Source organism: Pempheris klunzingeri, chromosome 5, assembly GCF_042242105.1.
Source record: "Pempheris klunzingeri isolate RE-2024b chromosome 5, fPemKlu1.hap1, whole genome shotgun sequence".
Taxonomy (NCBI): domain Eukaryota; kingdom Metazoa; phylum Chordata; class Actinopteri; order Acropomatiformes; family Pempheridae; genus Pempheris; species Pempheris klunzingeri.
In genome coordinates this window covers 5,728,292-5,756,133 of record NC_092016.1, presented here as the reverse complement: position 1 = coordinate 5,756,133, position 27,842 = coordinate 5,728,292, and the positions used below count along the sequence as shown (strand labels likewise).

The following is a 27,842-nucleotide window of genomic DNA, read 5'->3' as shown; positions in this document are numbered from 1 at the left end:
GCAAAGGAATGTGGAGTGCGTGTGTGTGCGTGTGTGTGTGTGTGTGTGTGTGTGTTGGGGGGAGTGCACTGTTGCAGTAATGTTGGGAAACACATTACAGTACTCCACCTGGACTTAGGGTGCACGTTACTCTGCAACCTGACCCTCAGAAGCTGTAATGGCCGTGATGCGAGTGTGTGTCTAAGTACACAGGTGGCTGATCGCACCAAACACATGCAGCCATGTGTTAATGTGTGCCTGCATGTCTGTGTGTTTTGCTGTAGGGGACTGTCAGGGTGTAAGGGACAGTTAAGAGAGTGAGAGAAGCTGACAATAAGGCGAGGGCAGACCCTGGCGCTCACAGTGCAGCTGGCCTCGCCCTCGAGTGGCCCCCCAGACGCCAGGCAGGACTACAGCTTTGTTTATAATAGGGCCCTGAGGTGGGCACGGCGTCACACATAAACAGGTCCAACAAAAGACACGGAGAATAATAAGTGGAGACTATAGCAAAATTAGACATCCTGTTTTTCAGAAATGTTAAACAACATAGAAAATGACTGGTAGCAAAACATTTAACTAAAAGAGTACTGAGGGGACATATTTTTATTTCATAAAGTCTTGACATTTATGTTTGAAGACCTCTGATGCTTCACAGCATACAGCTTCTTATATCCCCAGATAATGGAGACACTGTGTCACCTAAAAAATATTTTTGGACTAATTCAGCATTAATTCTGCATTTGGTGCAGCATTTTCAAGCACACAACATGAAATTCAGTTAAATGCATTGAAAAGTTTGAGCCGGTGTTGGGAATATGAGCTAAGCAAAAACTAAAACCATCCAAAGTAGCACAGATCATGGCATATAATTCTTTTCTTCTGTTTTTCTAATCCCTCTTCCTGTGCAAAATTTCTTGACCCAAACAAACAGGAATTGTCACACACCACTGGCAGAAGGATCTTCTCTTGTTTCGCCCTGATACTGAAAACAAATAATTGTTAAATAGAGTCTTAAAGCCTCTTTCACAGTGAGGAGTTAAATCTTTCCCCTTCACCCACCTACACTCCTGATCCCCCTTCAATTCTTCTATTGACTAACCACCTTCCTCTCTTTTTTCTATTTCCTTTACCTCCATGCACACACAAACACACACGCGCAGTCCACTTAAATAATCTCTTACTGTGTGTGTGTTTTCCAGGCTTATCCCACACAGGAACAATGCAGCTTCCAGCCTCTCAGCGCCACTAAATCACCCTAACTGTGTGAAACCTGGCTGGGTGAGTGATGATCCTGCATCCCCCGTCTACTTGGCCTCCAATAAGAGACTAAAATATCGTCATCCGAGAACACAGTTAGAGGTTATTTTTCATCACTGCTTGACACAGCAACTTATTTTCCTGCATGTATCAACATATTTTTCTCCACTTCTTCCCGGAGATTGGGGATTTATGCAATTCAAAACAAGGGAAAGAGTGATGGACTGCTGACTGCTGGTGATCAGGGGCCAAGAGACACTATTTTTGCTCTGTCTGAGGAGTTCTTTGACTCTTCTTCTGCTGAACAGCACATTTTTCAAATGATCTTTCCAGAGTTGCCCTGCTAATCCACATTTTGGGCAGACTGACACAGTAGCTTAAGTTACAGTCTGCAGATCAAAGAGAATTAGATAGGTCAACGCAATAAATTATTACATTCACAGATAGAGATGAGATATTAAGAGGGGATATTTTTCACAAGGGAAAGTTTCTAAAAATATTCATCAAGGCCAATTTCTGTGGTATTTACATAACAGATGGGTAATTTTTCCACTGATGTGTGATAATAGGTTACATCCATGTGGCTCTTTTCCTAGGTGTTTCATAAAAGCTCCTGACATATGAGATACATTACACCGTATAAACTCAGGCTTGTCATGCTTGGCTTGCACTTTCCGCATGAGGCATACAGTAAAACATTCCCACTGGACTCACGCTTTTCTCGCTGACTTTTATTTGTTTAAAAACTGAGGTCACATTGATATTTGTGACATCTGCTGTGAGGATGCTGTGGCAGGGACCCTCGTGATGGTTTTCACTGGCTTCTTGTTATGTAAGTGAGACAAGGTTGTAGGCTTATTCTGCTATTGCACTTATGTAAAGATGCCCAGACGCCCTACTGAAATCAATTTTTATTATCATAAATAATATGTTGCTTTGACTTTATTCTCTATTTTCTTTTTTTTTTTTTATTGTACGCTGCTCTCACATCAACAGTGTTGCAGATGATGGCTGGGAGTGTGGTTGAGGGAGGTGGGGCTGGTTTGGGGGTGGGTTGTCACTAAAGAAATGAGGGTTTGGCTGTGATTAGGTAATTTAAACAACCATTTTACATCCCCTACCTCCTGTGAAGAAACATTTGAGCTCTCACTCAAATGTTTTTTTTTTTTTTTCCAATCATACAGCAAGCTAGTTGCCTAAAATCACACTATGGGGGTAGAGTAGATAGAGAGCAATTAGAGGAGATGTAGCACAAATACTGCTCCAAATTCAAAATGATTATTGTACAAATAGCCACAATTGCCTCGTAATTTAAAAAAATTGTTATTCATCTTTTTTGCAGAGTAATGTAATTTCCTGGTGGTCCAAAAGCAAATGTTCCTTAGACTAATGGTGGTCTATGGCCATGAGTTGGGAACCTCAACAATGACAATGATAGAGGTGCAGTTTTGGTTTAATGTGTCAATATAATATACATATTTCTGACTTCACAACAATAAATTTAGTTTAGTTTAGTTAGTTCTTGTTAGTCTGAATAATTTATTGTCCCTACTGTGAGAAGATTTCATATGGACGACTTCCTGATAGAAAGTAGTCCGCGCTGCTGTCGAATTTTCTCCAGAAAATATCATTTCACAACAGTGTAAGCGCCACAGACAAAACTCTTTTCACCTTGATTTTAGTGGGTGGATGCTGAAATCTCAACACTTGGACAAACTGAATGGCTCGATGGTCATGAGTAAAACCAAACCTTTAACCCCAAGTGTAGCTACCGAACACGTCCATTCACATGAGATGACTGTTGTCGGTATTGCAGTGCTAGTTATATATCGTCCAAGGGGTAAAAAAGGGCTACAAGTGTAATGTGGATGAATATGGTATACGAACAACCCCATCACCCTGTCTTAATACTTTCTGACTACACCGTCTCTAAATGAGTGCAAATGAGCGCCACATCATGCTTTGCTTTTTCAGCCTGCATATTACTCACTCAGACCATTATTTTAGAACACTAATGTCTTTCTAGGGCCAGATCAATCTCCAATCTGACAGCTAAACAGAGCGATCATTCGTATTTACTAAAACAGCTGCCATTCCTACATGTGCTCTTTATTATAAAAGCGCAAGAATTTAAAAAAAGGGGGGTTTGGGGTGATTAAGTGTTGAGACTGCTTCAGAGAGTTTGCACCAGTCATCTATTAGCATGACTATTAGCATTAGCATTACACTCTCCTTTTGATTACTACAGTCAAAGGGGGTTTAAGAGTACAGCTATTCTGCCATGCACAGCTTTACCAGCTTCACTGAAAATGTCAAAATAATTGGCTCTCTATGCCGAATATGCACACAAGATCGAAGATATAAACTGACATCTTCTAAAGTTATTGAGCCAAATTTCTTTTTTTCCCAGAATTCCTGCTTCCTAACAGTCTGGAATAATCAAATCCATCCACCGGTGCAGACACTTGGCAGAATCTTCACAGTGAAGATTTCACAGTGAGCAGAATTGCCAAAAACAGTTCCTCAAGCCTTCTCATTACCATTTAAAGCATACTGCCTTCATGCCTAAAAGTGGCTCTCTGCTTCTCTTTTTTTTTCAGCTCTGAGAGGTAATTTTCTATCTAGGAGACAGACTGAACTGCAGGGGCTCGTACATGAGCTAAGGCAGGGAAACAGCAGCTGGAGAGCTGCAGCCCAACAGCAGCCGTTGAGGAGCAGCCAGATAACCTTCGGTTGTAAACGGCACAGGCCTGTGCCTCAGCAGCAAGGCAGCTTATCAACAGAGGGTCAACATAAGGTCTGAACACGAGGGCCTCCTCATCTCAGCAAGGTCCTGGATGAGATGAGATCACTGGCAAGCGTTGTTTTGGCAGAAACACTGTACTCGTACTCATAGTAGAAGTCAGATCAGAGCCAGATGAAGAAAACCAAACAAATACGACTGCAGTGCACCAGTGACAGCTCAAGACTGGGAATCTGAAATGCAGCAACGTGGAAGAAAATGTTCTTCACAGGGAATGTGCTTTTTATTGCTCAGCTGCACAGCCTTTAATATTTGTCCCTTTTTACCAAGTGACACAGAAAAACAAATGTAATATTCCAGCAGTTTTGCATGGAAACCGACAGAGCTAAATATAATCATGAAACACAAACAGCCAAAACCTCACCAAAAAAACTTCAGAAAGCAGACGTGGCTTTTATGGAAGCAGATCTTTATGAAGCCACCATAAAATATTTTAGTGCATGTCGTGACAGCTTGCAGGTGGCAGCCATTTGTGTGCTTCAGAGTCTCTAAACTGCATGATGAAGCAAGCAAAAGACAAGTCAGCACTGCTTCTGTCCTCAGAGAGCTGACCATGACTCCTACAATGCATCATGTGCTACTTTTTCACATTTGTAAAACTCCTGGAAGTTTGCATCTGGCTTCGCAGTGTTGCTAAACCTCCCTCTAACACACTCGTAAACATATATCAAAGATCTTCAGGGATCGGGCTCTGAATAATTTTGCTGCATCTGCTTGCGCTCACTTACTTATCCGTTAGGCCTACAGCCAGATTTTTTAATGCTCAGGACTGGAGGATCTCAGTAGACTGACTTCATGATGAGGCCTCTGTTCCTTTTTTTACTTGCAGGAAGGTGTGTGATGCAATCTAACAATAACAATGGTTTCTTGACCTGAAGCAAACTGATTATCCTTTTTTTCCCCAATACTATTTCGTCAGGTTTGCAAACCTAACAAAAACTAAAAATAGCCGTTTTCTCACTCCTTAAACGAAAACAGTCTTGGAAAGTCCAGCTGCTGACAAAACAACATATTATTCAGTTCCGAGAAAAGCTACTCAGCCCTCTCAGGTGTGAGCTTGCCTTTCTCCCGCAGCATGATTCAAGCCAGGATCATCGATGAGGAGGATAAGATCAAAGCCTGCAGAGACATTATCTGCAGTGTCCTGAGGATTGACTAAATAGCTTCTCTGTTTGTGGTGCATTGTTTGGGACGCAGCAGGGTGATAAAAGCAATACAAGTATGTGGACAGAGGGACGAGGAGGGTTTCTTCTCCATGTGCCTCCATTACTTGAGCACACATTCAGGCGCATTGTGTGGGGATTACTGGTTGAATGGAATGAGAGGATTAGTCCTCACCTGAGGTGAGACCTTCCCCTGGAATGACATGTTGTCCCCCTCCATTTGGTTGAAAAATGTAGATTAGTTGATTGGTTATCAGTGTATTCAGGAAGCACCTTGAAATGGTTGATATGGGCTGCAGGTCACTGCAAAGTTAGCAGACTGATCATGTCAAAAGAGACATAAAGGACCAGTTCCCCAAAATGCCAAATACTTTCTCACTCTTTCTGCTCATCCTTGATAAAATTGAGGTAAAATGGACATTTATTGTAAGAAATATAAATGCAATGCGTCAACGTTGGTGTTTCGATCCCACGACTCCTCTTCATGTTCATATGTCCAAGTGGCTCCTGGTGATCAGGCCACTGCCTCCTTTCTCCTGTTATTTTCTTCCTACAGCCAGTTGGATCACCTGTTTTGCTTTAAAATGCCATATTGCTACAATTGAGTTAACATGCATCTACAGGATGAACAGGCCAGAGGTTTTTGTCCATGTTTCTTCGTGTTATCGACCAGGTCATCAACCAGACTGTACATTAACAAATGACATGGCCTTTTTCATTATACTCTATACTACAAGTACTAAAACCTGAGAAATATGATGATGAGGTAACATTTCATATCTTCCTTCCAACTGTCTATGGCCACAGGCCGGCATTTGCTGCTCTAGTGAACTTTGTGATTATGAGCATTTCAAAGGGCCAGACTCAAACCTTATGACAAAGCTTGAAGGATCCAGAGCCAAGGAAATGAGAGTGATCTGGGGTCGAGGTGAGGCCGCTGCTCAGGACAGCAGCAGGAGAAAAGGAGATTGCTTTTGGTCCCTCATTTCAAGCACGGGGGCTGACAGATAAGCATCCACACGCCTCATTTCAGTAGAGAGCAGGATATCACCATGTGGTGAAATAGAAGAGTAGGAGGCATGCCACTGATTAGGAAATAGCTCGGAGGCCTTGACTCATAAGCTCAATGGAGCAAAGCTCCTCCATATTTGACACTACACAAGGGTATCACAAATGACTTCTGGCACTGCTGGCAAACGCCTTCATGCTGGTAAGGAAAACGTTTAAGAAATCCAATCAGAGATGAACCTGTCAGTGGAGTAGTATTACAAGAAAGCATCTAATTTGCAAGATGTTGTCAAAACATAAAAATGACATGACATGGCGACAATAATCATCACTTTGTGTAATTGGCTGGAAACAAAGTAATTTATCCATCAGCCAACCACAGCGAAGAATAGATTTCATACCACGGTTTGAAAGTTTGCAGTAGAATTGAAACTAATGATTTTATTTTTGAAAAATGAATCATTATTTTATAAATCATAAAGGTAATAGTAATAATGGGAAACATGGGGAAAACAATATGATATATAGATATATAGAGGCCTAATAGATACTATAAAGTTGCTTGTTTTGTCTCATTAAGGCTCCAAAGATACTCAGTTAACAATGATATGAATTTGAGAAGCTGAAAAGGTGATAGTTGAGAAAAGAAGACAAAAACAAAAAACCCACAGAAAATGATGATGTTTATCTGACAGAGTGGTACTTAGCACTAAAAGTCTTATCGGCCATGGTCTAAATTTAACAGTATTTGGCTGATGGTGGCTGGTGGTAATTTCCCACTCTGCTTATTGGAAGACAGCTTGCAGGCACTGACGGTTTGCATATTTACTACTCGCTCTTTATCTACGGAACAAAGATAAGATGTGCATACAAAAGCCCATGCAAAAGGATTTACACACACTTCCATCTCACCAGCAAAACAAGAAACCAAACTCCTGGGCTAACCATTAACTCTGCGGATTTAAAACTAAACACTGACACTGAGTGAATGTGAAATCATGTAGAAAATCGTCCAGGAAATGCCTGCAGACATAAACAGGATACCCATTGACCTGATACTACTGAGGTGGACGGGTAGTGTTGAAATAAAGTTGCTGCAATCGCTGCACAACAGTTTTATCTTCTACTATCAAAGAATTATGAAATCCGATGATTAGTAAAAATTCAATGAGGATTAATGATCCATCGTGGCACGAATCAACATGTAGCTCGTCACGGTTGGCACAGCTTGAAGGTAAGGTCATTTCAAGGGTGAGCTTTTGTATCTAACCATTACATTGAATAAAGTACAGGTTTTTTTCCATGATGTTCTGTGCAGCTGGTTGTGGGCGCTGACCAAGCCTCTCCTCACGCAGACAGACCTGCCTGGACATGGCTGTCGGGTGACGTAACGGCCCACCTGAGGGTGGAGGGGCGGAGGGCACAGCTGCCAGCTCTCAGTGAAAACACAAGGCCATATGGCCGGGCAGAGTCAGGTCAGGGTAATTAGACTGCTTACGTTATAACATATAAACAGTAGCTCACACCGGCCTGAACATTGTTTTACACACACTATATAAATGATTGTGGTACGGAAACTGCCGATTGCTGTATTCTTATTTTCTAACTTCCCTTGTTGCTTTTCTAAACACTAAAACTCTCAAATGAAACAAATATTTTAATCATTGAATGACTTGTTGATTATCTTCCCAATTAATCAACTGATTGTTTGGTCAAGACATTATCAGATCACAATCCCTAGAGCCTAAGCTGACAAATTCAATGCTTAAAACCCACAGAGTTTAATATCATGGACTACTTCAGATTTATGAGGCTGGATCCACTGAAAGTTTGACATTTTTAATTAATTGATCATCAAAACAGTCAATTTTCACTCAATGGACTATTTTTGGACTATAATTGTTTCGGATCTAGAATATTTGAAAATATTCAAAGCAAGTGCATGAGGCTTCTTATTATTTCGCTGTTATTTTCTGTTTTTAAAACATTAAATGCTTTAGTGGCGCACACTTCAAAAAGCTACAAAACAGCCTGATCCATCAACAGTTTGTCTAACTCTGCTTTGTATGTACCTGTGTGCACACATGTACATGTGAAGATGTGCGTCAAAGTGTGTTATGAGAAAGATGCACGTTACCGAAACGCAGCAGATCTAATCTCATCCACAGTACAAACACGCCCATAGTCTTCTTTATCAAAACGGAGGCTTATGGAGTGTAAAATGAGAAGGACAGGACTGGACAAGAAAGTAGTATTTTCTTTCTTTTGTTGATTCTCGTAGGCCGCTGGAGACCCGCCCGCCGTCTCAGAGCACCGCTGGGTTCTGTACCCGACTTAGCGGTGGCACGGACAGGCTCAGACATGTGGGACATAATCTGTGACATCTGTGGCAAAAAACCGCTTAAAGCTCAGTGGTGCTTCTACGCAAAATTTGTATGTTTGTGTTCATCTGAGGAAGGATTAGCTTCTTGTGTGGCATGACAGACATGAAATCCTTCACATGGTGTGAGATCTCATCAAAAAAGCAAACCTTTGGTCACAAGAATCATATTCATGCAGTTTCATATGTTCATAAGTTCACATGTGACATGTTTTGTGAATAGTCTTTTTTCTGACTGATCCACAGCCATAACTTAAGACACGATTACACTTTGCTTTATTTGCTTAGCAGCATCTTCTTTGCAAAAATAAATCAAAAAGAGGCGGCTCCAGATTATTACCTCTACATGATGGTAATATTGATATTATGTGTACCAACCCCAGTTAAGTTTACCTTTATATAAATCTGGTTTATGCAGAGAGAAAGTTCCAGCGCACAAATACCAGCTTGGTGATGGCATAAGCAGGCTCAGGCATGTGGGGGTAAAAACAGTGAAATCCACAAGGCAACCCATTGAATCAGCAGCATTGCTGAGAATTTCACGGTATTAAAGTATGAGTCTATTGACGGGCTGCTGTAGGTCTCGTTATCTCTACTACAATAAATGCATTATTTATCATGGAACACTGAAACTGATGATTGACTGATCGCTAAGTGCTGTTATTACAGCATATCTCCTGTCACATCAATTGATTTGAAAGCTTTGACACATGTAGTTTGCGTTTTTTAGCTGTAAAGCAACTGATACAAACTCATACATACCTGAGAAAATGAAGAACAGATTTCATATCATATTCACAGTGTTTCCACATACTTCCTATGTGGTATTCTCTTCATATGATGATGTATCTTTTGTAGTTTCATCTTTTCATCATGCTGGCCATCACTTCTTCCACTTTCTTGTCTTTCTGTCAAGTTTTTTTGTAACTATTGCTTTTGTGCAATGAGAAGACTTACTATGTTACAGAAATCTATATTTGGGTAGAAAGTCCAAGTTGAGTTTCAAGTCAAGATGCAAGTCTTGCAGGCACCTGAATGCTGACCATTGCATGGATAACAAGTCATTCCAATGCATGTCAAGAGCTCATTTTTGTGACTTAGGTCTGACTTGAGCCCAAGTTTTAAATCATTAATCAATCTGCCTGTTTCTCTTTTTCTAGCATCATTTTCATATATTAAAGAGAGGTCAAGTCAATTTCATTGACATTTCCCTGTATACATGTACATAGTGACAGTAGGAGTAGAAGTAAACAAGTCAAACCATATTTGCATATATACTTAATTCTCCACTCCTCCTCCATCAAACCACCAGCAGTGGTTTTTCCAGATATTCAAACACAACTACAGTCTCCAATAGCTGCTTGCTGGTTAACATTTGCATAATACATGTTGTGTACCTTGTCATTCATGCTATAAAAAACCTTTTATTGTCCCGACAAGGACCCAAACTGGGCAAAACATCTGCTGCATGCTCATCTCAACATTCTTTCACTCAGTGCTGAATGTTGTATGCAAATTTCTTATGTGCAAACAAAATGAAATCATATTTTATCTGTGATCAAACAACTGACTGGCAAAGGCAATTATATCTTTGAAGTCAAATAAGTGGAGCTTTATTCTATTTCATAATAAGAAATTATTAGGAATTCCTTAACAGAAGAACATAAAATCAATGAGCCTCTGTGGCTGCTTCTTTGGCATTTTTTCAAGCAAGCGTTTAGAGCGTGTTCATTAAAACAGGCGGGCTAATTAAAATGACTGTCGGTCAAAAGCGTCTCCCAGCTGGAATTATATTACACACACTATAATCAATCAGCCCGAAGATTCAATTTAAAAGCAATCAGCATTTGGTGGGTTTTCTCAAATCAATAGTAATCTGATGATAATTTTGACCTGTGGCTGTTCTTTATTTTCAGTCTCAAATGTTGCTGCCCCCTGAATAGACTTATGAGAATGGGTACCAGGCATGTTGGGGACACTCCAAACCCCTGCCGTGGCTCTGCACATTACATTAACCAGCAAAATGGCAGGACATTTCTTTTTTTTTAAGGTGATACCGTCAGGCAACAGCACATTCTGGATGTCGCATCAAGCTGAAAGAGTGCTTTTCTTATGAGCTGGAGAGCTACTGAAACACTTTGCTGAAGAAATAAAATTGGTTAATCACATTAAATCTTTGCTCCACTCAGGTTAAATTTTGGCATTAATGCCTGAAACATTTAGTTAAAAGAATCATACTGGTTCACTACTTATTTCTGGGCAGTCTTTGTAAATGAAAGGACTCACTGTCAATTTTGATTAGTATCAAATAAACAGCTGATTTAAGTGAGGCCTTTTGCCAGCAACTACTGTTCATCTGCTGCTATAAATACACATTAAACCTCAATCTAAATTAGACATTTTTTATAAACTGTATAAAAAATAAAGCATAATTAAAAAATGTACTGAAGTACAGTAATCAGTGGTTATACTCAACATCTCAGGGTGAGGACTTGTAATTATTTCCTCAGTTTCATGCTCTTCATGTAACTGAGAGCAGCCTGAAGACAGAAATGGCCCCGCAGAAACGAGACGAACAGCAGATTTGCTCCATCATGTAGACAGCCAAAAAGAGAGCCACTCATCATTACAACATTCATCATATCGTGCTGCCTAAACCGGAGTTAAGCGGCACATCTGAGCTGACAACCACCACTTAAAAACTTCAAACATGCTCTTTCACTTAGCTTGCAGCCTCAGAAAGATCCCTATTGGGAGTTTTCCACCAGAAATGCACAGTTTGGTGGAGCAACGACAAAAATAACCTCCTGTGTGCTTAAGTATGCCTCCTCCGAGTGTTTACACCTTTTATGAATTTATGTCCGCGCTTATCTCACCCAAACCTCATGATAACAGTCTGCCATATGCCACTGAACACAAGTCATAAATCTATTAAGTAGTGCCATAATTAGATCATTCAACTCCAGGCCTCCACATCAAATGGGCAGTTGTTCTATGGTCTTTTGTTGCTGCAGCTTGGTTCTTAACCTGACAGCTGAGGACAAGGGGCTTCAAGTAAGACTGTCACTAATAAAAGAGTAATCAGAAAACGGCTTCCCAGTTGAAGTGAGATAAAAGCTCTTTTGGCTGCAGCGATTCGGCTCTTGACCTGCTGCATCTGTGTCTTTGGACGCTCCAACTCAAACAAATTTTGTAACAGCAGATTTTGGTGCCATTTGTCTCTGCTGAGCCCTGCAGAGAAAAAGAGTCAGTGTTCTTGTTTTGAGTGCATGTGTCTTTGAGGTGGGGGTATTAAAGAGGATTTCAGCTGCAAAAGAACAAAGTAAGAATACTTTTATATCACATTGTTTGCAGACATATCAAAACCACGCAGAAACTGAGGGATTCTATGATAATTATATAGCATGGACAGGCTCCTGTACCTCTTGCAAAATTGATGTCATACCTCATGTCGACCCAGTAATCAAGTGAGTCAGGAGGAAAGAATGTCTAATAATGGAATAGCACACTCTCACTCAGAGTAATCAAAACAACAGTTTTCGTACCACCAGTCAAGAGATGGAAACAGACAATTACTGTTTGGAGTTTCAGGAAATAAAGATTTCCTCAGTGTTTGTCACTCGGCACAAAGCAACCCTTGTCAAATAGTTTGAAGCCGGAGAAGCGTGAGGCGTTAGCTATTGGATTTGTTACAGGAGGGTTTTTGCTTTGATCCTGTGCACAGTAGCTCAACAGGAGTGAGTAATCAGTTTAAAGCTGAGGACTGTTTCTGACTTACACAAAATATGCTCACTGTTAAACATTACATCAGACTAAACTTTTCACATCTGTTCACCAACAGGCGTTAGGGAGCCAGAAGATCAAGTGTTCAAGTTGCTCTGTAACAGAAAACCAGCCGTCCCAGCAGAAACACATTGGCACAAATTGAAGCCACGTTGAAATGTGTTAATTTTCAAAAGCTTTCTCCTGCGTTGCGTCACTGTGTGAAAAGGTCTAATTTGTACTGCAGGATTTTGTAAAACAAAAGACTTATGTGATCATAGCAAGATGCTATGCTGCTTCAGAAAGTCAATAAAAGGTCATACAAAATGATCACCCATGAAACCATCAACCCAGATAAAACATCACTTTGCTGTTACTGATGCGACTTCCACTTTCCCACAGGTGCTGGTAACAGGTGGGGGTGGAGGGGAGCGGGGTAGAGGCCTCGCCAGCGTGGCCGGCTGCCACAGCGGGTCAGGGGATCATCTTCCGCCCAGCTGCTGATGCCCTGTTATCCCCGAGCCATTCATCACGGCTCGCTGAGAGTCAGATATGCGCTGCCCTCAAACCCCCCGGCTCCCAGCATTCCTCACTTTCCCCTGTGGATCTCCACCACTGATAGCTGTCAGGACTGCGTTGATGTACCCAGACACCCACACACCATGTATTTGCAAAGCCTGTTTGCATCCGTTTTAAGAACCACATGCCACTCTATATAGATATCTTCACTGCAGCATGTGTCTTTACAATCACTTCATACTGTGCTGAAGCACCAGACAGTGAGTTTTCTCCTTAACCACAAATCACGTATACTTTCACTATGTACTACCAACCATTCTGCAATGTATGTTTCTTTCTGTGCAGCCACGGGTCTCCACTACTTTTTGTACAGTATGAAAATCAAATCGATCATTGTGAACATTTAGAGCATCATTTTCTTATGCAGGTCACATTTATTTTGTATCTGATGCTCTAGGAGTAGATCCAGAAAGATTCACAAGAGCCCACATAAGCAAACAGGGCATGCTATTCCACTCATGGATATTTAGTGGAGGTGACTTAGCACTAAGAAATGAAGGAATGCACGAGATAAAAGGCAGAAGACAATGCACCAATATAACCACGGATAATAATAATGTAGGTTTAAAAATGTTGAGTTATGAGTAAAGAAATGCATTCAACATGTGCAGACTTTTAGGATACACACAATGGTAAATAAGACTGATTGTAAAAGTAAGTGTGTTTACATGATGTTCATTATGTAACTTAAAGTTTCAAGAGTCTGTTGGTTATCATACTGTACAAAAATGAATGGAAACCAATGGATGTCTGCAAAATTAATTGAAACGTCTACATCAACGTCTACACTTTTTAGTGTTGAGTGGTATAAACAATGCAAAAACACTGAGACAAACTGAGATGCTCTCTACTCAAGGTGCACGGTTGTGATTTGCTGCAAAGCTACAGCAGCAATACATGTTTCTACTATGAAGGCATATGTAGTGATGTTCAAACTAGTTCATAATACAAGGAGTAGCCTGCATATTAACACCCACACCCAATGTTTTGACAGAATCCTTCCTCAGGAGTGCGCTCGGTGTTTGCACACGACTCTGACATTACTCCTGTATGTGCTTGCCCTTTGACAACATATTCACTGTATAATTTATCCAGGAGACTGATCCACTGCCTGACTGGTGATATACAGTAGTGACTGATGCTGAGGGTAAGTAAAGATGAAGTCACAGAGGGGGCAGCACACATATTGACAGATTCTTTGGCAGGGTGGACGGCAGTTAACTTCATGTCATTATTGATCAGGTGATTCAACCAATTGATTAAGTCAATTTTGATGGATTGGAGGTGAGTTAGTACAGGCAAGGTAACAACTGGCTTGCAGCAGTGTGGGGAGAGGGGACGGTTACTTCAGTGGATATAAATTGAAGCAGTGACTAAGAGGTAAAGTGCTGACTTTCAGCTTTAATTTGAGGATGATCACATCCACATCGGAGGCCCAATGAAGGAGCCTTATTTATGCATAGTTGCCAAAATGTTTACGACAAATGAAATTAATTTAACATTTTTATTTAAAGTCTCCAATCCAATAAATCAGCAGACACTTGGGATATTTCCTGGGGACACTCTACTAGGCCTATCGTTCAATCATCTTCACTTTTTGCATGTTTAACTGGCTTTTTGACCTCAGTCTAGTGAAGCACATCACGATCAGCTGGAATGAGGTGAGGTGACTGACCCAACCAGTCAAGTTGTTTCCACTGTTGCTTAGGATCATTGTCCCGATACTTGGCCAAGAGTCCTACGCTGTTCACCAAATATGGATGTAAACAGTCTCAAATTAAAGCTGAGAATCTACTCTTTCACCTTAGAGTCATTTTTACATTTCAAATCCAACAGAGGCTGTAAAACAGGCATTTAAGGATGTTTAGAGCACCTCAAACATCCTAACATCATATCAAACACACTAAAATCAGGAATGTGTTTCTTCACATGTCACTATGATGCAGACTTGCATGTATGCTCTCAACCAAAAGGGGGACAAGTCATGTCCTTGCCTAAGGACACTTGAACACAATGACACAAGGACAGAGATCCAGTAGACACACTGGCTGCCTGAACCTGAGACCACCCAGTTACTGAGACGGTCTCTCCAGCCAAAGAGCCACCCTGCCTGTAGTGAATAAACAGCCAAAGCCTATAACTCTAATAGCAAAAAACCAAGCCATGCATATACAACAGATGACTGCTTTATTTTATGTGTCTACGAGACATCGTAAAACCGCATACTGATGCTCTGACTTGGTCGCCGATCTGCAGAGGCAGTAATTTTGTCTTTTGGATTCAATCAGCATCACTCTGGATAAGCAATTAAAGAGTTAAATGTCTAAAATGTTGATGTTGGGTAAGAATTTTGCAACTTCGTGTTTGGCAATAGCTTATGTGTGCAGAAAGAACAACAAATATACTGCATGACCTGGACACCAAGGCAGACTATGTTAAATGCATCATGAGTAAGTTGTCACTCTCTCTGTTAAGCACTAAATATTGTCAAAAATGCACATATTAACACAGCAGTAGCCATTGTAGAGGTTACCATGATGCATAACTACAACTGCTTCTCCAGTTTATATCGTCTCAAACATAAGGAAAAATTAGAATAGAATATAATTTGAGCTCATTAATTTCCCCCTTTGAAAAGAATTTGGTTGTTTTTTTGCCAAAAGGTGAAAATCTGTAAAAAAACAAAAAAAAAACCCAGAGCATGAAAAAACACTTGCATGACAAATGCCTTCTTTACAATCTTTGTTAAATAAAGAAGTGCATTGAAAAATGCATTGTGCTTTTTTTGGCAGTTGAGAAAAGAGCAACATTTGCATTCCCCTCCAAGAAATACAAATGCAAAGTAGCAGCTCTACAGTGGCTACCCCTTCACAGTGGCACCAGTCCCCTCCCAGCTCTTACCACATTGTAGCAGGACCTCTTGTCTGATCCAGTGAAGTGATACGGGTCCACTGTGTTGCACCTCTGCATGTACATCTTGAACATGTTGTTGATGTGTTTCAGCGACATGACGCAGACGGCCGAATTAGGGGTCGGCTCTGGAGAGTTCGGCTTTCCCCGGGCAAAGGCGGCGAACAGCACGTCATCATCTTCCTCCACTTTCAGCTGCTTCTGCAGTTCAATGTCATTGCCCACCTTGGTGACGTGGGCTGCCTGGAGAATGTTGAAAACCTTCACGTCTTCCGTTGAGCGTCTTCGCCTTTTATCGGTGCTGATGCATTCAAGGGGCATCTCCACGTAGCGGCGGATCACAAGGTCCGAAGAGCACATACGGACTATACGGGTGTGGTAGGCCTGGGAGTCCTTGTCCACACTCTGCACAGTGAGGAAGTAGGTGAAGGGTCCACTGTGGAAGGAGTAGACGTATCGCAGGTAGTAGTTTCCACGGAGAGATGGAATCAGATCCATGTATGAGTGGGACGAGAAGAAAGTGAATCCATTTTGGCTCGTCTTCATCTTCCGCAGAGAAATGGTATGGGGATGTGTTGCACTGCCAGATATGTTTCCTATGCCTGGGATCTCAGAGTTCCCAACAAAAAACTTGATGACGTTGCTCTCCACATTGAGCACCTGAGATCCTGCAGGGCTGACCACAACATCCGAGTCGCTGGGCTGACCCTTGCCCCACCTCACCTTGTCAGCGAAACAGTACACCTGTTCATCTACAGTTTTCAGGCTAATGTCGTCATCCAGGACGTGACGACGGCAAATGCCATTGTCTGCTGTGCCGCAGCTGTACAACCCCTTATCGTAAATGTTCTCCACCACCAGAGCAATGTTGTGGTTGTCCACCTTGCTGCCACTGCTCGTGCTTTTCAGTTTCTGGCCACAGGTCTCGTTGGTAAAGAGTGGTCCTGTGTGGTACTCTGACAGCTTTGTGAGGTTCGGGGACAGGGCATAGATTCGGTTTACAGCTCCGACGTAGATGATCCCGTCCAGTGTCACCATGTTCTGGATGGGGAAGTCTGCAGTGAACATTGGGAGCTCGTAGGTGATGGAGAGGTTGAGTATGTTGGTCTGGGATGATTTATCACACTGGCAACGCACGCTGGGGCACAAGGCCAAGAGCAGCATGATGGCATGAAGCGAGCAGAGATTCATCCTGTTCCAGAAATAAGAGACATGAGAAATGAGTCAGTAAAATATCCCTGCTGCCACACAAAGAACTCAAAACATTCATCATAGACATCTTTGAATAGGTGGCCTCAGTTGCCTGCAGTATGAGTGTGGGGAAAAAGACACAGTCTGTGCTGAATAAGGACCAGAGAACCCGGAGAAACAAGAGGGACGTCAAAATCCCTTTTTAGACTCATAAATGGAACTGTGTCAGGGTATAAAACCAGGGTTTACTCACTTCACCACAAGCAGTGAAACCATTCATACTGGAGTCACTGGTGGCTTTCTGGTGACACAGATCTTTAATATCAGCCTCCTAATCATTCAACACTTCAACTTTTCACATCACTGACCCCAGACCAGCCATCAGTGAGACCTGGGTGAGCACTTCTGTGGTGCTCAGCTCTGTTCCCAAGTGACCACAGCAAGAGGCAAAGCAGTGAATCACCCAGAGAGCAGCATGCTCCACAGGGCAAGGCAACCACCGGCCTAAGTTTAGACAGCGAGGGCCCAAGGGAGCGGAGATAAACTCAATTAAAACAAAAGAGGCTGGAGGGAGAAGGCAAGCGGGACCATCCTGCAAATGATAAATAACCCCAACTAAATGGTAATCCACTGGGAGATGCTTTTAGTGGAGGGAGGGAGGGACAGAGGGAGAGCAACACCAGAGAATTTGCAAAATATGCATTTGCATGCTTCTTATCTGGATGTGGTTTTAACACGATCCCCAGATGTAAACCAAAACAAGGGAAATCATCTAGCACAGTGGCTCTATACTCACATGCCTGCAGTGATGCATAAACGAAGTGAAATTCTTTTGTGAGCACATTTGATGATCTGATTTATGACTGATGTCTCAATGCTAGCAGAGAAAGCTCGGTTTATCACCCTGTTTCAGAGATAATATCTAAAGACAGACCAAACAGGTGCTTGTAGACTCCTATGAAAGTTAGGAGGAAAAAAAGTGGTACTAATAAGTGCCAAAGATAAGAGACAGAGGCTACACTGTGGGAAGATAATGGTGATTTAGTGGGAAATAAAGATAAAAGGGAGTATACATTTAGAACCCAAAACACATGTTAGAGTTGAGTTATACAATATTACAGAGTTAGAGCCTGTTTTCTTTTAATAACGACGTTGAGATGTGTATCGTCTTGTTTTGGTCTCATAATATGAGTAATAGTGGGCACATTATTGCGCACCTGCACCAAACACAATAAATTTACCGCCTCGTTTTTCAAAGAACAAAAGGCGGTGGGAAACTGTGAAAATGTTTTCATTTAAAGAGGAAAGTGAGTCACGGCGAAAGGTCTCAGAAAACACAAATGGGAAGTTGATGAAATGGTGTAACGAGCCAGAAAAAACATTTCAAAACTGTGAGCTGTGATATCCAGAGGAGGAGCAGAGGAGAGTTTGTTGCCTCGGAGCCAGGGTCTTTGCGTTTTTACGCATGAGTGAAAACAAAAAAAAGAAAAGAGAGAGAAAGGACAAGAAACTTGTATGGATAGTAAACTCACCTGTTAGCGAGCTACAGTGTTGTACGTTCCCTTGATTCAAATCATATTCCACTGGTGTCTCCGAGAGCGGGACCTCTTGACTTTCTCATCAAGTCCAAATTGATCGCTGCGGATTTTCTCTCCCCCTCGTGAAAGAGAAGAAAGACGCCACTCTGCTTTTTTCTCAATCTGTCTCTATCTGGGTAATTACACTCAAGTTTGTCACTCTACCAGATGAAACCTGCTGATCGCTGACTGACTCCAGCAGACACACGCTGCTGCTGCTGCTGCTGCTGCTGCAGACGCTCTCACATCCCAGCTCCACTCCTGGCGCGTAAAGCTCCGCCTCCGCCTTTCTTTCCAAAGTCTGTGAGGCGTCCAGGTGTTGTTGCTGCTGCTGCTGCTGCTGCTGCTGCTCCTCGGTCTGTGGAGCTCAGGTGAGACAGACCCACAGGTTGGAAAGCAGAGCTGGAAAACTGAGTGATTATTATGTGACGCAGAACCACAAATTACCACACAAGAAGCGGTGTTTTGAGTTTTATGTATCATTTAACACAGACATAATCATATCATTAAACTTAAATTACTCTGATTTGCCTCTTTCTTCTGTACGATTTAATCTTTTATGTATCAAAGCAGCACATGTTAGGTGTATATGTATGATTTATCCACCAAATCCAATATTTCTCGAACCAGACCAAACCGGTAATGAAGCATAATTTACAGCACCACAAATGCTACTAATTCACTCCTCAGTGATCAGTAAAACTCCATAAATGTTCAAAATGACACAAACCAAAAAGGAAAGGTCACATGAAGGAAGGTCTTTCTTTCTTCTCCAGCTTCCACCTGACTCTCCTCCAGCACTCCTGTGACTCAGACTACTTGTTGTCATGTTAAAACGGCTCACTCAGCCATAAATAATGAGCAAAGTTATAAAGGCTAAACCAACTGTGTGTGTGATTCTCAGCCATGAATCACAGTGGCCTGCACAAAAAATTCCTTTGTCCCACTTCCCGAATGGAGGGCAGCTGGAATGAAAGACTGGAAACCCTGATAACAGAATGTGGATGGAGAATTAATAGGTACAGAGCTGCTGAGGAGCGGCTGCTTGCACTCACTTTCTGACAGACACAGTGACATGTGAGGGTTTAAGGAGACCGACAGTCAGGGGGGGAGTGTGTTCAAGTGGGTAGATGAGTGATGTGATGAATCTGTGACATCTTCTAAACTTGTCATATCATTCTGAATGTGAGCAAGTCTCATTGCAGAGTAATAGTTTCCTCGCTTCTCCCCTTTATGGAGTTTTTTTTTTATAATAACAGAGAGGCTCAGCTCGTTTTAAAAGTCTGCTGAAGTCATTCTTACATTTGAAACGGATCTTCTTTAACATCATATGGAGACGCTTTCACAGACAAACCCCCCAAATTCATCAACCTTTCCACTCTAAACTCCCTGATTTCCCAGGGGACACAGTACTGTTAGCTCTGACATCACACCAGAGAGCCCTTAAACTGTCACTGCACATCACGAACCTTTAGTTCACCTCAATTGACCACTGAAGAAGAATCTCTATTCAAAAAGGTGTTGAGATACAATAAAAAGCAGAGAAGTAAAGCATCTAGATAGCACAATAATAATAATAATGACTAATACAGCGGTTTAATCTGAATTTAATCTGATTAAATAAACCAGAACATTTCTGGGTTCAGACAAGGAGCATCTAACTTTAGATCTGAATCCATGCAATCAGTGCTTAGAGATCATTAAAGGAGTAGTTCAACATTTATTCACTTTTTTGCCCCGTGTCACATTAGCTTAGCTTTGCATAAAGACTAAAAACAGAAAACCTGCCTCTGCTCACTGATTAACACGTTGTATCACATTGTAAACTGTAAGGATTAAAGCAACATTCAAGTGTAAAAACAGCAAATTTCATTTTTTCATTTTTTGCCGCAGTACAGCGACGTCTTTGAGTCACTGTTGTCACTGTGAGGTTGCCAGGCAACCTGCAAAGACTTGAGGAATAAGCAAATTTCCCCAAATGTCTAATTATTCCTTTAGGTTCACAGACTTTAAGCGTAATTATGATCAAATTTAGGCTCAGAAATCAAGTTGTTTTACTGGATACAACCACTTTGTCTAAGTATGATGTGAAACCCCTGCGGTATCTCTTTTTTGCCTGCAAATGCAAATCAATTCAAGTGTGTTCTTGCAAAAAAAAAAGTACACTTAGAGGTATAAAAGCTCATTGTATGAAGCTCAGTCTTGGTTTACTTCTCACCGATGAGCCAGAAGTTTCACAACACACTCCTTCACTCTTTATAGTCTGTGTTTGTTAGAGAAACTGTGTTTTGCTTTACCTCAGGGCAGTTTTGACTCAGTTGCCAAGGGGTGTGTCTGACGCCGGGTGTGTGTGCGTGTGTGTCTGACTATATCCCCGAGGGGTGTGTCTGCGTGGCTCCTGTGGTGGCAAACTCCATTTTAGCTTGGGTCCTTGTCTTGGCGTGGAGCAGAAGAAGAAGGAGAAAAAAAGGTTGGTTTGGTGGTGAACCTCACACTGCTGGCATGCAGAATGTGGAAACCCCGAAGTATGACACGTGCTGCAGGAATGATCCGCATCCTGCAACCACAACACCTGCAGCACAGCAACTATGTACTTTCTACTTTTGTGCATATAGTTTGAGAGTGTGAAATAGAGTTGATGGGTCAGTTCATCCAAGTTAAAACAAAAAGTGGAAATGAAGGAACACACCTACACCTACACCAATATCACTAATGCAAATCCCTGCAGTCAGGATCCAAAACCTGGTTGAAATCCTGAAACAAGAAGAGTGGAGGCTGTTTCAGCAGTGGTTTAATGCCCACGGTTTTAGAATGAGATGGACAAGAATCACATATGCATTTGTGATGCCTAGTGTCCACATATATTTGGCCAGTTCAAGTAAATCAAAAACAAAAACAGCACGACTTAACATCCCTTAAGGTGAAGAGAGAAAACAAGTTTTTTTTTTCCTTGACTCGAATCTTTAAATCTCACTGTAACTGAATACGTCTGACTCTTTATGGCGCCATCTTCTGGTGCTCGAGGTGAACTGGCTTTTTTGCTCTCCAGAGACGTGAAGGGATCTTCAGGTCAGGCTAATTTCCAAGCTACTGAATAGAAATTGAAGAGAGTAATCCAACAGGCAAGAGCAAGTGATTATCAGGGATGAGCAGGGCACTCAGTCTTGATTTTACTGTTTCTGTCACCCCTTCCTGTGCACGGAAACCTAGTCCAGAAGAGCTTATTTATCACCGGCAGTGTCAATACAAACCCTGGTTAACTGCTGACCGGGACAGTTAACTCTGATTGATGTTCCTGACCCATCAGAGCTGCTTCACTCTGTGGATGGACTCTTTACCTCTGGTGATTGGAAGTGTGTGCTGCATTCATTAGTCAGATGTGTATCTCCAAATACAGGCTTCTTCAGCAGGATCTTTACAGTTCAGCACAGATAATGACAGATAGGTTCATAAAAGGTTACGAGAAAACAGCAGGTCAAGGGAGTTCAGGCAGATGCTCTTGTCGATACTGTAGTATCTCTTAACCAGAGAGCATTTAAAGTCAGAACTGTTAAAGAAAATACTCTGCATTGCTAGGAATATTAGTCCTATAATTAGATGTTTCATGTTGAGCAAAAGTCTCCACCTGTCCTGCAGCTGCAGTGCATTCTGGTTTGTCTTCTACTATCTCTAAAAACGCTCTTTGGTTTCGAAAGATAGGGGTTAAAATCTGACCATCACATCAACAAGACTACACATCTGTTTCACAACACCACTGTTTGTTTCTTCCCCAAAGGTTTTCAGATTTCTTGCATTCATGAGGGTGGTGTAAGAGAATATACTGTCTATCTCGAAACCTCAGCAAATAAACTCTAAATCTGCTTGACTACATACTACAAAAGCAAGAAGAGCTGCTGTAAATATCTAACTGCACAGAAAAAAAACCTTTATTTTCCTACCATTTTCACATTCATTCTCATATTCAGGCTTTAAAATGTATTTTCCTGATATGTGCATATATTAAAAAGTCTGTTGTCTGGCAGTTTCCTTTAGTTGAGGGAGTTCAAGAATTGGATGTAAAGTAATGAAACTCTGAAGAATATGGCTCATGTTATGGAAATGTCACTTAATTGAGGGAAACTGGTAAAGTAATTTTATTTGGAATAAAAGTTTTTTTTGCCGTTTTGCTTCTTACATTGTTGTTTTTTATACACGTCTTGCTTACTGGTTCCAGCCGAGACTTTTTTTGTCGTTTTTCGGTCTCAGCTTCATCAGATCACCATACTAGGAGGCTAGACTCCGTATTTTCATGTCTCGAGTGGCAGATCAGTGCTCTCATCTTCCAGTACCTGTGCGCCAGATAAAGGCACTCCTAATGAAAAAGGAAATCAAAAGATTACAATCTCATGCATTGCAGGAAATGGGTACTGAAGCAGACAGGCAAGAAAACTGTCAGTCAAGAAGTTGAAGCTGTTTTTGTGTCTGCCAGTCTGTCCAGTCATGGATGGAGTCACAACAACACGGCTCATATTAAGCCCCACTGATGGCCATCGTTGGAGGCATAGATATAATAAAGAAGAAGAAATATGAACTCAGGAAAATACACATATGGCTTCTAGACCACGTAGTCCATCCCCTATCCCTGTGATGAGATGTTTTACAAGAGATATAGCTCAGAAGATTTAACGTGGTTACCTTTCAGTTTATTAGACGGCTCTTAAGACGTGATAAATATTTACATGAGTCTCAAAGTGACTGAGAATGACTCCAAGGATTTTAGAAACTGTTTCTTTAAATGCCAAAAAAAGCAGATGGTTTTGATGTGCTGTAATAAGAAGTGGGTTTTGTACATACACTGTAAAAGAAATCCACTCCTACTCTGTTGCAGCAACAGATTTACAGTCCTGACGTTTTTGCTCTTTGACCCCAGTTACTGTAAAACCCCCCTCCTCCTTAGTCCTTTCAGCACTGTAATGTAATCTAATTAAAAAGAATAAGAATGCATTATCACTGTGCAACACAACTCTTTACTGGATGTAGCATGCAAGATTTCTCCATTCTCATATTAAACTGTTTATGGGAAGCCCTCAAGAGCTCTTAAACTCTCCCATCCTTGTTGTTTATCTGTGGAAGCTTTGACTTAAATAAACCTCACTCAAGTGTCAGTGAAATCACAGCACAACATCTTTGCCTTGCATTTGCCTTTTCCCCACACTGTACATATTAATGCTCATTCTCCTCTCCTTCTTCCTGTTTTAATGCAAATATTCATCTGCTATGTGTTAGAATTTATCAGACAGTGTTTCTATGGATGAATAGTGTTCTTGTCATCTTTGGTTTGAGAATCAAATGAATAATCACACTTTCATTGTAAAAAAACAACATTTTTATTTGTGTAGATCTCAAACTTGATGAGAGAATAGAGGATGCTGTCTTGTTGATTGAGTAGGCAGCCTCACGTCATCATACTTCCTGCTTGTCTTTGTTCTGGACTTTGTGAATGAACAAAAGATACATAAGTCAACTTTAAGCACATCTGTAGAGGAGGACAGTGCACATTTTGGTCAGTTGTCAAGACAACAATCGGCCAGGTTTGAAAACAAGAGAGTTTTGTTCTCTACAGCGGTACAGCAGTCAATGTTCAAACGAGACGGAGGATGAAAGCTCTTTCAGTTGGTATTGAGTAAAAAGCGCAACATTTCGATTGATGACACACATTTTGACAAAAATATACTGAGACTGAAGTGACTATCAGTGTGACATTTCATAATTAAATGTATGTTTAGCTCTTTAATAGAACTTTAGTTCTTTCAGTTCCTCAAAGCTCTTTTTTCTTTTTGCTGTTCTGGACACATTGGCTACATTTTTTTCTTGCGTGGTGGAAATGATGCGTCATGTTTCCAGTTTGTTTTGAATAAACAGAGGATGAATATGAGCAGTGATGAAGAGAACAGTGCCCTGCAGTAAAGCACAACAAATCAACACAACATGAGAGGAAAATGTTGATTGACAGGTGATCTCTGGGAAATACAGCACAGCAGAAAGCAACAGAATGAACAAAGGAAGATGTCACAGGTTCTCCCTGTAAGATTCGTTATTACGTTGTCTCAAACATGTGGTAAAAGTGACGTATCCCTTCAAAGAGTGCACTGACTGACTTGCAGAGAACCAGGTGTGCCGGGGAGGAGGAACATCTGTAAGCGGCTGGTGTGGCGCACACTGATGGATCTGTGCCAGCCTTCTTCTTGCTTGATGTCATAGCACGCTTCATCATTTTCACTCCCCACTGCTGTAACAGCTGAAGGGACCAAAAGCGATTCTCTGAAAATGCTGGATGTGGGACTTTCCCTTTGTGTGTGTGTGTGTGTGTGTGTGAAGCCATGTTTTTATTACAAGTCTGGTTACAAAGGAGCCTCTGTAAATTCATCAATGACCTAAACAACTTCAAGACACTGGAGGGAAAAGAGAATTTGTACAGAATAAAGCTTTACAAATTTGGTGCAAGTGTGAAAAAAGCAACTCCCAAAGAGCTGCATGTGGAAGTGTGAATTGCCTTGCAGGGAAACGGGCTGAGTGCTTGTTGTGTGTGGGGTCGGGGCAAACCAGGACACTAGCAGCTTCCCTGAGGGCTTGTTTGTTGAATCCAAATAAAGAGACACGGTGGAGAACACAGAGGGCAGTGTGTGGGGTTTGACACGAGAAGCTGGCTTTGTAAAAACTGTCAGAAATGTGTTTCAGCTGCAGATGTCTGTTAACAGATGAGGGAAGCCAGAGTTCCTGTGAGCTGCAGATGAACATGTGGTCCGTCAGCGCCCACTGATGGTTGTGAGCCACCAGAAACAGGCTGAACCGTACACTGCAAAAAAAGACACTTAGAAAAAACAACAAAATTATAAAATGTAGATATCGAACAAAATAATTTGGGGGTCAAGAAAAGTTGAATTAAAAAATAATTCAAATATTTATTATACTGTGAAGTTCCTTGTTGTATGAGAAAGGAAGCATGTTTAGAAATGATGATACAACTCTTAACATATCTAAACTTAAAACTAGTTTAAAAAGAAATGAAACTTTAAGAGGTGAAGCTAAATTCTAAGGAAAACGTATATTCTGCTATTTGTTGGCATTCAACAGTACAACATGAGGACCATTAGTAGATGTTACTTATTATTCAGTTTGATATTATGCTGATGTGTGCTATGAGAAATATGAATTTGTTGACGGTCATATTGTTTCTGTCATGGTGGCTCTCACTCTCACATGTGTGACTACATATGCCACTATGGGAAATACTGCAAGTCAATGAGCTGGACTGCTTTATGACAGCATTAGATTTTTATAGAATTTTGTATTTTGTAAAGACAGTGTGACGAAGTGGATTCATTTTGCCAGGTATTAACTTGATCACCCTGGTAAAAAAATAAATAAATAATGGTTTACATGATTATTTTCTTAGGTAAGAAAAAAGACTGAATTACTCAGAACTCCATGACTTTCTTGAATTACCCTGATTGCAGTCTACGCTGATGAAATGAGAAGTGGAACCCACACGGAGCAACAGGAATAATAAAACATCTTTAATCAAACATCTTAATCAAAATGAGTCTCAAAAAAGCAGCATGAATGACAAACACAATTCACATGAGCAAAGTAAACTTGAGGTAAACGAATGTAAAGCCAACATTCACAGATAAACTGTCAAAATGAACGTTTGGGCCGGGGGCCAGGCCTTAAAAGAGTTCACCTAAACAAAGCTTACAGAGCTGTGACGTAGGTGTGAAAGTATCTTCTTAACCACCATCCTCAGGGAAGGTGAATGTCTCTACCTGGTGTATTTTGACAGCAACAAATCACACAAGAGTCACTGCGATCTCTCTCTCTGATCTGATGCGTCAGCTGCGAGAGGAAACAGCTGCTGATCCTGCCGCCATCCAGATGGTTAAAAGCCTCAGTGTTTATCTCACCTGGTCTCTGACTTTCCACTGATGAAAACCACTGACACAGACTGAGTCATCGAGAGAAGGGACCGAACATCATGTCTACCTTACGTTTGTTACATCTGTTATCTAGCTGCAGTCTCACCCTTTAACCACAACATTGTTGTGAAGGAAACATCCAAGTATTTAGGTTTAACGTATCGTGGTTCACACTGCGCCTGACATGCGATAAATCATCTGATGAGGGCAGATAAAGCAGTCAGCACTTGTTTGGTACACCCATAAAGATATCAGTTTTGATTTATTTGTGTCATTACTCACAGTGGTATGTGATACCACATGGAAAAATGGAAGAAATTAAGATAATTATTTTCTGCTTTAGTGGTCCAATATGCTCTATTAACACACGATATCATACTTCTTGTCATAACTCATTGAAGTGGAAAGATGAAACATAAATGATAGATGACTATAGATTAACAACATAGATGTATTGATAAAACAGCTTTTGTATCTATTCTATTCTATTGTATCTACAGTTTTAATACAATTAAGCATACACAGTAGCCTACATCATATGGCCTAAGTTATTTTTGTGGTTTTGGAAGGCTCCTTAGTTTCATTAAAAGGAAATCTAAATGCCACAGCACACAATGTAATTAGACAATAGTCTGCTTCCAACCCTCTGGCAACAGTTTGGGGGAGGCCGCCTCCTGTTTTACCATGAAAATGCTTGCGAGCACACAGCCAAGTCGATAAAGAAATAATTTTGGTTAATGCTTTTGTGGCAGAATTGAAGTAAATCCCTGCACCCATTTTCCAACATGTGGTGGAAAGCCTGAAACCAAAAGAGTGGAGGATGTTATGCAAATAAATTAATATCCACAACTTAATATATTCAGCAGTCACATATACAGTAGATGTGATGGTTGGGTGTCCACATACTTTTGGCCACATAATCCGCATATGCATTTCTCAGTTTATTCCAGTAGAGAGAGCTGTTGTGTTGTAAAAGCTGAGCTAAGTCCCTCAAAATGTGAGTCAACAGTCAAACCACATCAAAACGAAACGCTTCAAAAATGATTTTACAGTGATGCTCCATCAGGTGCCTTTCCCAGCATGCACTTGGTGAAATAACACTTAAGATGGGTTTTCACCTTAACCTCAGGCTCAACACATATCAAAACACTGATATTCACATTTATTGGCAGGTTCACAGCTGACCTGGAGGCCGGTGGGCTGGAGGAACACCCTGCAAACAGAGTAGAGAACAGGATAAAAGAATTTTTAATTTTTAATGATGTTTTGCTCTCATGC

The 27,842-nt window shown here is 41.2% G+C and overlaps 2 protein-coding genes across 2 annotated transcripts in view; both read right to left on the bottom strand.

Moving 5' to 3' along the window:
• The window catches only part of met (MET proto-oncogene, receptor tyrosine kinase), a 59,080-nt gene extending 40,376 nt beyond the window's left edge, over positions 1-18,704 (bottom strand). The window contains exons 1-2 of the mRNA XM_070830187.1: positions 18,565-18,704; positions 15,833-17,033 (exon numbers count right to left, since the gene is read on the bottom strand). Of these exons, the coding sequence (XP_070686288.1) occupies positions 15,833-17,032 (1,200 nt within the window). The 5' untranslated portion in view covers position 17,033; positions 18,565-18,704. The remainder of the gene's footprint in view (positions 1-15,832; positions 17,034-18,564) is intronic.
• The window catches only part of cav1 (caveolin 1), a 35,677-nt gene continuing 12,516 nt past the window's right edge, over positions 4,682-27,842 (bottom strand). Inside the window, exon 4 of the transcript XR_011584306.1 lies at positions 4,682-4,692. The gene's annotated coding sequence lies outside the window, so the exon portion shown is untranslated. The remainder of the gene's footprint in view (positions 4,693-27,842) is intronic.